The sequence below is a fragment of the Saccopteryx leptura genome, chromosome 3 (assembly GCF_036850995.1).
Source record: "Saccopteryx leptura isolate mSacLep1 chromosome 3, mSacLep1_pri_phased_curated, whole genome shotgun sequence".
Lineage (NCBI taxonomy): Eukaryota > Metazoa > Chordata > Mammalia > Chiroptera > Emballonuridae > Saccopteryx > Saccopteryx leptura.
In genome coordinates this window covers 284,732,970-284,747,200 of record NC_089505.1, presented here as the reverse complement: position 1 = coordinate 284,747,200, position 14,231 = coordinate 284,732,970, and the positions used below count along the sequence as shown (strand labels likewise).

The window sequence follows — 14,231 nt, the reverse complement described above, 5'->3', positions numbered from 1 at the left end:
TTTATAAATTTTATAAAGTAAAGTTACTTCCCTACTTTATAAATCACCATTTCTGTGGAACTGGTGGGTGGTTAGAAAATTTTACTACTAACAGTTACAAAAGTGGGTGGTGGGTATAAAAAGGTTGACTACCCCTGGTCTAGAATGAAAAGGATCTAACCTCAAAGTGCCACAATAGAAAGCAAGCGGGTCATTTCTTTGACAATTAACTCTAACATCGACTTCACTGGGAAAACCCTGCCATCCTTCACACTTAACAAAGACTCTGTGCCCATGGGAAAGACCTGGGTCCTGCTCTGGATCAGCCCTCACTTCTCCCTGAGAAGACTTAACACCCTTGACAGAGGGCCTGACATGTGGCACTCATACACCTCAGCGGTCTCAGCCCCATTGAGATCAGAAGGAAACAAGAAAATGACTTGATTACAGCTCAGTAAACAAATACACTTAACATGACTGGGGAAAATGGGAAGTGTTGGTACAGAAAAAGAAGAAAATTGCACATTATAAAAAGAAATATGCCTTAAAAAGTAGAAAAATATCATAAATGCCGTTTATTTATGGTTAACAGCAGGTATTTGTTTTGGTTGCTAATAATCTAATTAGCAGTCAATCTAATGCATCCTTATCATCAGCTGATCCATAATTACTGCTCCATGCTGAGTATTTCCCCGGCACATGATAGCTTTCAACTCCTCAGCACAAACAACCAAGTAATTGGTGCTATCATGCTAGATACGAGACTATTCCTCTCAGAAGGGTGATGTAGGGAGTGTTTACCATCCACTACAGCCTTTGCGTTTTCTTCATCTGTTGATGTTTCTCACTGTCCCCTCTTGAATTAGTCCTGAGGTGTGCCTAAGGCACCTCCCCACTCCCCAGAATGTGACACCATGGAGACTTCCTTTTTAATCATTTAACCCAGGGGCCAGAAATCTTCCTGGTCATCTGAAGGAGAGAAGTATTCATAAGGGATGTCAAATAGTGCTGAAAGACCAATATATTTCTCTTGGAAAATGCTGTAAAGTTCTCTCTTTGACTACAGTTTTAAAAAGACTTGTCCTGGAAGAGATAGCTTCTGATATAAAACTCTTCTATTCAACAACTCTGGTCTCAACAAGCGTGAGCAATTTTGGGAAGCAGAACACAGGCGGGCTATAAAGGCTGCTGGCTCAGGGGAAAATATCTTCAAGCCACCACTTTCAAGGGGCCAGATCCAGTGTGACTGTGAAGAGAGAGAGGGAAGCCTGGGGTGAGCGTGGGGAAGCGGAACGAGGGCGGCTCTGGGGCCAGACAGGTCTGGTTTAGAATCCAGCTCCTGCACACAGTGCAGCCTCCTTCCCTGGCCTTGGGAAAATCACTTAACTTCCATAAGCCTTGATGTTCCTCAACTGAAAAACAGAGTGAATAAGACCTACAGCCCAGGGTGTTACGAAGAACAGATGCCTGACAGGCACAGGAGGCACCTGACACTCACTAGGGGATCAGATTGCTAGTTTTGCTTTCTTCCCCCAGATACAAAAAAAAAAAAAAAAAAAAAAAGAATCTGGTTTTCTACAAGCCAGGCACTTGTACCATATAATTAATTCCCCTCTCTGCAATTAAGCCTCCACCTCTTACCTATGGGTAGTTTTCAGCCCAGATTCATTATAGGGCAGCTGTACCAGCTGAAGTCTTACTCATGGTTCCCACTGTCCTGAAGGTCTTCCCTCTGCCCCTGCTCTACCCCAGGATCCACCCCCACGATTAGTTCCTATGATCCCGCAACTAAAGGGTTAACAATCACCACCACACTTGTACTTTGGTGGGCCTGTACCACACCAGTTGTTAAATGTCTTCCTGTCTACAAAAGGGAATAAGATCTGAGAAATTGGAAAGACATATTGAGACCTTGCTCTAAAGATTCTCTTACCAGAAAACAGAAACTAGTGGCTATAGAAAGAATGAAAACTACTACACTCTCACCCCAAATGAGGTGCTAAAACCTGGAGTCAGAAACCACATGCAGTTCAGATTATTTTCTTTTTGAACTTTTAATTAGAGTGAAACATTACAAGCAGAAAAGAACATGTCTTTAATGAATTTTCAAAGTGAATACATCCGAGTAACCAGCATCCAGATTAAGAAACTGTGAACAAGTAACACTTCTTCCCACCGCCCTCGCTGTCCCCTTCTTAGTCACTGACCCCAACCAGGGACCCCCATGAAACGGACTTCCAACACCATAGCTTAGTTTTGCCTTTTTCTCATACATTATATAAATGGGATCCCAGAGCCCTCAGGCCAAATCTGGCCAGCCACCTGTTTTAGTACACCCTGCAAACTAAGAATAAATTTTACATTTATAAATATTTGAAAATAATACCAAAAGAAGAACAGTATTTCATGAGACATAAAAAATAAATGAAATTCAAATTTCAGTGTCCATAAAGAAAGCTCTGTTGGAGCACAGCCACTCTCGTCCCGCTACATGTCAAATTCCACTCCACAGCAGCAGAGCTGACTGCTAACCACAGAGATGGTATAACCTGAAAACCCCAAAATACTTACTCTCTGACCCTGTATAGAATAAGTTTGCCAACTCCAATTTGAGTGCATGACAGTCACTGGAATACATCTGCATTTTTGTTGGGCTTAGAGTTAGGAGTGAATTGCAAGGTCATATATATATATATGCTTAGTGTTAGTACACACTGCCTGCAAGAAGTTTCCCCCCCCCAAAATATGCTCCGTTTTGAGAGAAAAGCTAAACCCTGGAGCAGAAACAATAATCTCATTTAATAATAAACAGGGTGATTACAGGGAGTTGATCTGATCCAGAATTGAGCAAATGATTAGAATACCATCAGGGCCTCCAAGTAGCTAGGGAAAATATCAACATGGTCTGAGTTTATATTCTTTCATTCTTAGTCCATGCACCCTCCTTAAAAATAGTCTTCCCCTTAATGTTGCCATTATCGATAGAAGTGGACAAGAGTGAAACAGTCATGTTTCTGCCGGGGATCTGACAGCAGCCCTCCTGTACTTTACCTGAATTGCAGACAGAATGTCCCAGAAGACATTAGCAGCCTCCTGATTTTGTGCTTTCATAAGATTAAACGTATCCATGAGCAGCAACTACATTCGTCACACCCAGCCATCAAAGCAGCCACTGTACCGGGCATGACCAGCAGTCCATCTGCACAGAATTGAACAGTCCTCAATGACCATTCAAGGCTAAACAGCAAGACCCAGGCAGAGCTTGCCCTCTGCCACGGAGAAGGGAGGAGGAGCTCCGTTGACGCCGTGAGTCTTCTCAAGGCGCTTCCCTGGAGTCGTTCCCCCCACACCTGCCTTGCATTTCAAATAGGCTGTATTCAGTTCTTTCAAACATTTTTCCTCTTAGAGGGGAATTGCTTCTGATTCTTTAAGGACCACATTCATCAAGAAAGGGATTCCAATCAACAGTTTCTGTGTTAATTGCACAATCCTGTTGACTTATGAGTTGAGCAGCTTCCTGAATGACAGCACAGCCTCATTTTCTGCTGTCAAACTCCAGGGGCTAGGCAGGACGTGGCTGCCCAGCTCGGGCTCACCACATGAGGACAGAGCCATGCCAACCACAGGCCTGGAGGGTGGGAGAGTCTCTCTCCACTTCTGAGACCCTAAGTCCGCCACTTGGCCCAGCATCTTTCCACAGCAGAAGGCAGTGTCCTGTGGGACATTTCTCTAAGGCCTGCAGTGCAGGTAGGTTAACCTTGGCCTATCCTGGAGGAAAACCTAATATTCGCCTGGCCCCCCAGTGGCCCTCCAGGGACAGGCTATCTCCCTTCATTCATTCCTCAATCCCCTTCCGTGTGCAGAAGAGCAATTCTGGTGTTTAATCATAGGCCGGGAGTCATTTCTCAGCAAGAGCACTAGCTGTCTGTCCGCATAAAAATATACATATAATAAATACATAGATAAAGTAAGTTTCATTTCCCCTGGGAAAAGAAGCCAAACAAAAGTTGTGCATGGCCATAATACAAATAGCACGTGCTTTACAGTCAAAACAGTGAGTTCAAGGCCACTTACAAGTTATAGGTGAGCTTGCTAGTCTCCTCCCGTGACCACCTCTGATTCATCATACTTCAGAAAATGAGAAGAATAATAACACCCACCTCACAGGGTGGCAAGAAGGATCAAATAAGGCATTTGTGAAGAAAAACGCTTTGTAAACTGTAAAAACATCACAGGAAGTAGTGGAGGAAAGACGCTACCTCTTCTCGTCCCGATCCTGTTCACCAGTCTAGCCTTTTCAGCCTGTCCCTCTTCGGATGAGGACCACAGCCCACCATAAAGACCGGCGTCAACCCAGCACCCAAGTTGGCAGCCATCAAACTGCCATCTATTAAGAGCCAATTATCTGAGTGGCTTAATTAATCTGTGCGCCACGTGGTCCGATCTCCCCGAGATCCTAGAAAACAATGAGCCTGAAATATAGTCGCCAGCTAATTTTACAATGGCCATCAAGGAATTGGGCGTCCATTATTCCTGCATGTTGCAGCTGCGAGTGATGGGCGCATAAATATTGATTAGACCAGCCTCTGTGGCTGGGGGGAGGAGGATGAATGATTACAGTGTTCTCAGAGGAACAAGCGAAAATACATAAATCTTCAGACCGGACCCTAGGGGAAAGAAATCCTAATTTCTAAATCTTAGTGAGGACAGAGAAAAAGGACTGTGAGTCACCTCTTCGGAGAGAGCTGGTCAAGATGGGGTGGTCATACCAGTCCTAGATGTTTCTCATTCTCTTCTGGTCTAGAATGAGATGCAGATTGGGTTTAAACAACAGGATCATTAGAAAGGAGGCATCTGGGGGTGTTTTCTTCCTCTTGGCATTCAATCCAAGGCAGGAACATGCGAGTGCTCCACTCTCCCCTGCATTTCCTTGAAAGATCTCTGCAGTGCTTCCAGTTAAGAAGACAAGTGACATGAGAAGAATTTAATTGTTTTTTTTTTTTTTAAGTGCCTAATCTTGTCTCCTGGAAATGGTATGCAGGAGAGACTTTGTGCTTGGAAATTGGAATCATCCAGGAGGCAGTGGGTCAAATGGCTCCTTACTTCTCACAATCGGGGCTCCTCAGGGCATCGAAGCAGAATGGCTCAGGGTGGCTCACAGAGGCGACCTTACTCCTTCAGAAAGAACTGCCTTTGTGTCCAGAGCAGCAGCAAGGCAGGCTGCTCCTGACCTTGGCTGGAGCCTGCAGGGGAGGACGGGGCTCCAGATTTCTTGCTAGAGCTCCTGACCAAGTGCTCTGGGGTTCTCTGCTCTAGACCCCACTCGCGTGGCAGGAGATGTCAATAAGAGAAGGAGGACGAATGTGATAAAGGGAGGAGGGACACATGGAAAGAAAAGCAGAAGGAAAGAGGACTCCTTGGATGGCACATAAGTTTCTCACACCGTAGAGATCTCTTCCTCTTTCTCCCTATCAGCTTCCCAGTGTTCATTAGGTCCTAAGATGGGTGTAGCTGCTGCCAAATGCAGACTGCTGCCCCAGAAGGTCACATCAGGCCATTTATTCTGAAATACCAGAATACCAGAGCCAGCAAATTTCAGGAGCTTCTGCAGAATTCCCAGGGCACCGATGTACGCACATGCATGCACACATGCTCCTGTATCCCAAAGGAGTTCTTTCTTAATCAGCTCAACATCTGAGGACTCAGAGACTGATTTTTTTTTTTTTTTTTGGTTGATCTAGCGTTTCTGGTAAAAATAATGAAATGATAAGTACTAGACACAGAGTATCTGTGGTATAATTATTGATAGCCATGAGGTCTCATTTTAGAGTTAACTCACAAGTAACCCAGAACCACTCCGATTGCTGTCAGGGCAAGTGGGTGGCAAGCGTTGCTGTCTCACGCTGCCCCCACGCTGCCCCCACTCCACAGCTGAGGAGACAGAGCCGGAGGAGAGGATCTGCTGTCCCTGGTACTCCCCACGCCAGAAGGAGATCAAGTGGCCACGTGTATAAGAAAACCCAGAAGGTGGAGGCGCACTTGACTACGGCCATGGAGCTGCCAGGAGAGGGTCGGGCTCTCCTGCTCTGAACTCCAGTGAACAGTGAGCGTCTCTGAGGTCCCTACAAGGAGGCCGGCGGACCACCCAGCTCAGAGCGTGGAAGGCCCGTGGAGAGAGTCAGCAGCCAGCTGTCAGGGCACGTGGCACAGCCAGACTCACTTCCCCAAACAGATGGCAGGTCTAGAATGCTGGTCTCTGGGGTGGGATGTGCAAAAGCCGTGGCGGGGTTCACAGTCCCCCAATAAGAGAGGAGCTGGGAATTTAGCCCTGCTTTTCTCATTCAGATTCTTTAAAAAAAAAAAATGCATGGGGGACTTTGAGATGCTCTGAAACGATCACAAACCTATGAATGTTAGAAACTAAACAAGGGCACAGCAACACATTTCTTTCAAATGTGCTCCTGGGGGCCTGGTAATGGATAAGACTGTTTGGGGAATTTGTGATGGGAGAGGGGGTGGGTGAGGACGCAGGCAAACATCGCAGATGAGATGGCGTGTGAACAGGCTGTGTGGAAATCCCGGGCCGTAGGCATCAGCCAGCGCCGCCTCATTCTGTCCCTGTTCAGTTTATAAATGACCTCTGATAAGTGGAAATTAAGACTTTTAAATGATACAAACAGATGAGCAACCTTGAGAAAGGGTAGTCCCTAGTCAGGCTGGGGAGCCTTGTGACAGGGACATTAATTTCTCTTTCCAACCTGGTTTTGCCCCTTTGTCTTCTCTGATTTAAGCCAGTATCATTCTATGTCCCCAGGAACATTTGAGACAGGTATCCTGGTCTTTCTTTCTTTGCAAAAGCACCAGACCAATTAGGGGAACAAGGGTCTAAGGAGGGAGAGAACTCCCCAGACTATCTCAAAGAGATTCCTTCAAGCAGATCTGTGGATCCCTGGGACAGGGCCTCCCACCAGAACCTGGGGGCACATATTGGCTAGGAAAGGAAGTTAGGACATGGGTACTACCCAGGGCTGCCAAAAATGACCCAGGATAAAGAAATCTCCCAGCTTGATAGGATTAGAAGGGGGCAGGGCCAACTCAGACTTACTTACTTATTTATTTTAAATAAATAAATAAAGCTTGCTGATAGCCAGAAAGCAAAGACCTGCTCTTTCTTGAATACCTGAGGTTCTAGCCTCCTGCTTTCCCATCTCCCAGCCTCTCTCAGCAGCAACTGCTGGGCCTCCAGACAACACCATCCCATACCAGCTCCAGGAACAAGCGAGAGGGGAAGACAGCCCAGGGCCAGCCAATCACAAGAGCCAATGACAAGATAAACATTCTTCTGATAATGGGCTACTTCTAGTCTTGCCAGAGTCAAAATTCCCTGGACAGAGTCCAATATGCACACAGTGAGCATCAGATTAATAGGGTCTCTCTCTCTCTACAATTCATTCATGATTTTTTCAATGGGAGAAATTATCTACTAAATGGGGAATAAAATAACAGTGTCATATACCGAAGGCATTTGTGGTCTGCACACACTACAAAGAGACAAGTTCTTTCTCATCCTGTTTGCTGTATTTCAGTGTAGCACAAATGCATTTATATAGGCCCGAGGCGCTTTGTTCAAAGCCTTTACAGTTTCAATACTTTCCTCAGAAAGTACCCTCAGGCCTCAAATTCTTTTTGCTTTTACTAAAGCCTAAGCCCCTGACTAAATTTAGTTCTAGGAAATAAGAGACAAATTTGCTGGGTTTCTTTTTTTTCTTCTTCTTCTTAAATTCTGTCACTTATTATAGAATTCTCCAAATGGCAAAAAAAAAAAAAAAAAAAAAAAAAAAAGAAAAGGAAAAAAACATATAGGAGAGAAGAAATAAAAACATTTTTCAGATATATACAGTGTGTCCGTAAAGTCATGGTGCACTTTTGACCGGTCACAGGAAAGCAACAAAAGACGATAGAAATGTGAAATCTGCACCAAATAAAAGGAAAACCCTCCCAATTTCTGTAGGATGATGTGGCAGCATGTGCGCATGAGCAGATGATGACGTAAAACCGTGTATACAGAGGAGCAGCCCACAGCCATGCCAGTCGAGATGTGGACGGTACAGAGGAAAGTTCAGTGTGTTCTGTGGCTCGCTAAATTCGAATCTGTGACCAAAGTGCAACATGAATATCGGCGTGTTTATAACGAAGCACCACCACATAGGAATAACATTACTCAGTTGGATAAGCAGTTGAAGAAAAACAGCAGTTTGGTGGAGAAACCCCGTTCTGGTAGGCCATCAGTCAGTGACGAGTCTGTAGAAGCTATACGGGATAGCTACCTAAGGAGCCCTAAAAAATCTGTGCGTGAGCCCACATTGAACTGCACTGAATAGGTATGAAACTGGGAGAGTTTTCCTTTTATTTGGTGCAGATTTCACATTTCTATCATCTTTTGTTGCTTTCCTGTGACCAGTCAAAAGTGCACCATGACTTTACGGACACACTGTATTTTAGCATTATCATATTTATCCCTAAACTGCAGTCTGAATTACAACGTCAAACTTGTTACATTATTTCCAATTAAGAATTAGAGCTTACTGAATTTGGGGGTAGGGAGCTGAGTAAAAGAATAGAATCAACATTAAAGAGTCAAACTTAAAGAAATCTTTACTTGAGCTATTAACAGAACCAGCCTTTCTCAAAACTAAGAAAAAAAACTCAATTTTCTTCAATAGTACAGCTTGCCTTCTCCATCACTTGGATCACGACCAGGCATAGGCTATATTTCGTCAGGCCCACTTTAGAGATCCCATCACTAGGTGAATGACGATGTCTCAAAACACTGTGAAGAGAGGAGAATAGGGCCTGGAAGCCCAGAACCAGAGCCTGTAGCGGACCCCAGTGAAGGCAGTTTGCTGCCTGGAATCTAAACTCTGGATGGTCCCCAGCCCTAGAGTCCTCCACAGCCCTCTCCTCTCCAATCCCACCATCATTCCCAACTTCTCTAAATATTTTTAAGGGAAAGGAGCTCACTGGTCTTGCTTTGGAAAACCAGCTGACCCCTCCTCCACAGTGGGAAGGAGCCTGGGCTGGATGAGACGTTCCCCGAGGCTTAGACACATCCCAGGCGAGAGCTCTCTGCATGACTGTGCGTGAGCATTTCCTAGGAAAGCCTAGGTTACTGAACTCACTCAGACACTGAGTTTTCTCCTACAGTACACAAATGTCCCAGAAATGCCCAAATTCCTACTGTTGAGGAAACAATCTCTGCCCTTGCAAATGTCTGCAGCCTTTGGGTGCCACCTCTCAGGTGACCTTTCCCACCAGGGGGTACTCTGTCCAGCCAAAGAAACCTCCTCTGCGCCAGATGGCCTCCTCCAAGGGCAGAGTGGGACTTCCCTGAGGTGGCTCCCTCACAAATCACAGTAAGCCTCTACAGCTCTTCGAAGGCAAGCGTCCGGGGATGAGCCATGAAAGTGCTAGAAGTGGGCTGGGGGGCACATGCAGTAAACATCCTTAGCCTCACCCCATCACCCACTAGTGCAGACCCAGGTGGCCCACGCAGAACAGTGTCATGGAAGGAGCACGTAGGTAGGCAGTTCCCAGAGTGATTCCATTCCTTTTTTGTCCCTGGTGCTGCCACTTAATAATAGCCTTGTTATCATGGGCCAATTGTTATGACACCATTACTCAATCTTATCTGCATAAAAGTATTACCTGCTTTATGTGGTGGTTGTGAAAATTAAAGTAGTTAATATATGTAAAACAGAGTTTGTGAATTTGGAAAGCATTGTACAAAGGCTAGCTATTGTTGTTTCACACAAGTGCACACTCTCACACAAGCTTGGTCCACCAGGAACTCAAGAAGAATAAAATCATACGGGCATATTTATATAGGGCCAATGAAACTATAAAAAATATCTACACACTTGGTATTCTTCATCGAGCTCCAGGATGCCATCAATCAACAGGCTGCTTCTGACTCACACAGAGCACTTGTAAAGACACTGATTCTAGGACCTTCTCCCAAATCCACAGAATCATAAACCCCAAAATGTGTATGGTGCCTGACCTGTGGTGGCGCAGTGGATAAAGTGTCGACCTGGAACACTGAGGTCGCCGGTTCGAAACCCTGGGCTTGCCTGGTTAAGGCACATATGGGAGTTGATGCTTCCAGCTCCTCCCCCCTTCTCTCTCTCTCTGTCTCTCTCTCCTCTCTCTCCCTCTCTGTCTCTCTCTCCTCTTTAAAAATGAATAAATAAATAAATAAATAATTTTTAAAAAAATGTGTATGGTAAACCAATTCTCCAGGTGCTTCTGACAGGCACTCAGATTTGGGGACCAACTGCACTCCTTCGGACAGGACAAACAAATGTCCTATACTGTAGATGGCTCCTCGGAATAAAACCGCTCTGGAGCTAAGACGAAATCTCTCTGTCTCAACCACCTCTGTTCTCAGACACACATACACTAAGAAACAGAGGGGTGTTCCTCCTCTAGACAGCCATAAATACACGCAACACGTCTATGCAGATGTGTAGTCACACATAAAGATGAAAACAGGAAGAAGAAATATACTAACAAATAAGAAGGGCACTTAATAAAAGGTAACAAGATTTTTAAAGCCTATGGGATTCGTAGTTATAAAAGACACAGAGAAAAGGAAAAAGAAAAAAAAAAAGGATGTTAAGACAAGGAACAAATGGTCAAAACTGGAAGCCCCCTCTTCCATGACTGCAAAGCACTATGTCCAGGCTCTGCTCGTAGACCCCTCTGACACTACTCATTTGTTTGTAATTCTTCCTCAGCCAGGAACTGGTGAGAACCCCCCTCAAAGGGCAGGGACACAATGTACTCATCACTGCAGCCCCCAAACCTGGCCCAGAACCTAGCAAGAGCCATATTTGTTCTATAAGTTGTGTTCAGCACATGTGAGGATGAGAAGAGATGGGTGAGGAAGAAGGACAAAATGCACAAAGAAGGAAACATCTCTTGTCCCAGATCCCTGGTAAAAACTAATAAGTAAGTTTCAGGTAATGAGGTTCAACGCCAGACAGAGAGGGTTCATGTCCCCACAGGCATCATTAACTGCATTTCAAGGAGCAGAAGCACCCAGGGAAAAAGGAGAAAAGCTCTCTAGATCTATGGACAGGTCTGAGGTGAGTGAGGAAATTGATCCTGTGCTTTAAAGGCTGTTTGAAGTCACAAGTCTGACTTTGTCACTTCCTTGCTTAGTACCCCTCCACTCCCCTTAGCACCCACAACGTCCAACCCAACAGGACTCATATCATCCCTGACGTCTGCCACCTGCCTTTTGCTCCAGTTATGCCAAACTCACACAGCATGCTGTGTCATTCCTCTAAGACTGTTTGGTGCAGTTAACCTCTACCTGCAATGCCCTGCCTACCCACTTATAGACATACAGTTCATCCTTCTCAACTCAGTTTAACCCTTTGAGTAGTACGAACGTTCATGTATGTCCTCATGTCTCCTGACCATCCAGAGAATGATCGTACATGTGTAATGTAACATTAAAAAAAGGCAAATGTATGTTCTTCTTGTTTCCATAAATTGGTTATCAAACAAACATGATTTTAAGTTAATACAGCTGTAACTGGAACTAATTTCATTTTCTGAAGAAAAAAAAAACAAAACTCACTCCTGGGGGTCAGGGAGCATGAAAATACTCACTACTCAAAGGGGTAAGTCCTCCTCCTCCAGGAAGTCCCCAGGCTCCCATGACACCAAGGACACTGAGACCCTGTTGGCTCTCAGCATACTGTACGGTTGGTCCAGCGATAGGCAAATCCCACCCCAGAGTGTTCTGCATCTCTGTACCCATAGCTTCCAGCACAGTGATGGCACACGGCTGACCAACAAAAAATGCGTGTGGAACGCTACTGAGAACTGACAAGGTTCTAAAACGCAAGTGCCAGAAGATTTCATTAAAAGGCGATCTGAGAGGCACCTGGATATAGTAGAAATATCCTAGATATCTGAGATCTGAGTTCAAATCAGTCAAGTGACCTAAGGTAAGGTGCTTAAAGACTGAACCTGTCTCCTCACCAGTGAAATAAGCACAGTACCCCCCAACTCATACAATTACTTATGAAGAAGCACCACTATGTTACCTGGCACACTGTGAATCTTCTGTACTATACTTACTAGGGAGACTCTCCTCACCCCCACCCCTATTTTCAGTCTCCTGTTTTGGACCTTAAGCTCTTCCCAGGGCTTTTTACAATCCTCGGAGGTCTGCTCTGGATCCAGTTCATAAATGTTGCCTCACAGGTCAGGAAACCTGGAAGTCTCTCTCTGTGTCGTGTGGCCAGGTGCGGAAGAGAAAGAGACTGAGGAATGAGGGCTCTGAATTAGAGGTAAAAGTGAGCCTGTGGGGAGAACCTTCTGCCTCTGCTCAGATGAACCAACTGAGCAGGAGTTTGAAAAGCCACTTGGACTCTCATTCCTCATCTCCCCACCAATTCCAAGGAGTTTGTTTTTACAGACTCTTAAGTAGTGTTCAATTGCCAATGCTGCTGATGGGTTCAGGGACAGTTATAAAGCAGGGGTGACGACAGGCTGGATGAGCACCAGCAGCAGCCACCCTGGGAGGCTGTAGGGCGCTCGCCCGAGATGCACGCGCGCGCGGTGCACCCCGGGCCTCTGGCTTCTTGTGGTTGGGCCTGGCAGCTACGGGAATGAAGGAGGTCAGCGCAGCCGCTAGACTTCTCGCAGACACCAGCACCAGCTGGCCCTGCCACCTGATCCAAACACCGGCGACTCTCTCGAGGAGTCCACAGATAACCACCCTCTGGGCCATTTTCTGCAGCGCCCCTCCCGCCCCGGGACCCCGGAGCGCCACCCAAGTTGAGAGCTCCTCTCTGTCCGCGAACACGCGCCTACCACCCACACTCGCTCCCACTTTCACACACTGCAGGTCCGTATATGCCCCACGCTTTTTAATAACACACTGAAATAACACACTGTAGCCGCATCCGGAGCCCGCTTACCTGCTCACAGCACCCAGACCCCCGCCCTGGCTTTCTGGGAGCCTGCAAACCCCGTGTGCGAGCTGCGCGCCCTCCTGCAAACCATTGCCCCGCGCCCGGTGCGCCGCCAAACCCTGTACCTTGGGAGTCTGCACTTCAGGTCCCGACGACACCTCCAACTTCTTCATGGTTACCCAGAAGAATAGCAGCACGGTGATCAGGAGCACCCCCAATATCGGCAGCACCAGGCGGCGAGACAGGCACCGCATGGTCCCCTTTGCCTGCTCCTCTCAGCGGAGTTGCGCCCGTGGGGAACCCCGTGGTGGTCAGAGTCGGCCCGGCACGAGTGCCGGAAAGCGCCTGGCTCGATGGAGCGCGGCGCTAGCCCGGGATCGCGGTGCTGCCGCGGCGGGATCCTGCAAAGCGCCCCCACCCGCTTCGGAGAGAATCAAACAGGGCTAGAGGGGCGGCGTACCCTCAGGCGCGGCAGGAAAGGGCGGAGGGGTAGTCAAGCTAGACGCTGGATAAAGCCGGACTAGCGCCGTAGCAGCCGAGATGGTTCCCGCGCCACCGCCTCTGCCTCACCCGCCGCCGCCGCGAGGGAAACTGACTCGAGCTGCGGGAGGGAGGAATCCGAGGCTGTGCCCGGCACCCCGAGAGGAACATGAAGAAGAAAGGGGAGGAGGTAGCGAAGGGGGAGGGTAGGTACGACAGACAGACCGACTCGAAGGGAGCCCGAGTGCGAGCGAGGGGGCTCTGAGAGGGGGCGCTACCGCCGCCAGCCAACCGAGGCGCACGGTGCTGTTCTGGGGCACCGGTGCTGAACGCATGGCGCAGCTCCCGGCTCATCCCAGGTTGGGGCAGGGCGGGGCAAGAACCATGCATCAGCAAGACCACAACCCCAACTCCACGTTGGGACCTAAAGGGCAGCCTGCACCTAGCAGGGCTGTGCCTGAGAGGACTTTTCCACTCACAGCCGGGGCTAAACGTGGCGCTCCAACTGAGTTCCGCCCTCAATGCGCCCGCCCCCCCGGGGTGCTGGCAAATGGGGGCGTGGGACTCTAGAGGTGCTCCTGGCGGTTCAGAGGCAAGGCCAATTTCAGCCACCCCCAGGGTGTTTCTCTGCCTGCATGCAGGTGCCTGGCAACTTTTTCTGCTTAATGGAATGCTGAGTTGGTCTAAATTTAACTTGAAAGAAATCCTTTTAAAAATTAAGGCACAGTTATCTCCCTTAAGGGTTTTCTCTCCCTGTAAGCATTAGAGCTCTGTGCTTGA

At 47.3% G+C, this 14,231-nt stretch overlaps 1 protein-coding gene across 2 annotated transcripts in view; it reads right to left on the bottom strand.

Moving 5' to 3' along the window:
- The window catches only part of GALNT14 (polypeptide N-acetylgalactosaminyltransferase 14), a 218,650-nt gene extending 205,191 nt beyond the window's left edge, over nt 1–13,459 (bottom strand). For both annotated transcript variants that reach the window (XM_066378574.1, XM_066378576.1), the window contains exon 1: nt 13,097–13,459. In XM_066378574.1, coding sequence (XP_066234671.1) covers nt 13,097–13,225 — 129 coding nt within the window. In that variant the 5' untranslated portion in view covers nt 13,226–13,459. The remainder of the gene's footprint in view (nt 1–13,096) is intronic.
- Between the last annotated feature and the right edge of the window lie 772 nt (nt 13,460–14,231).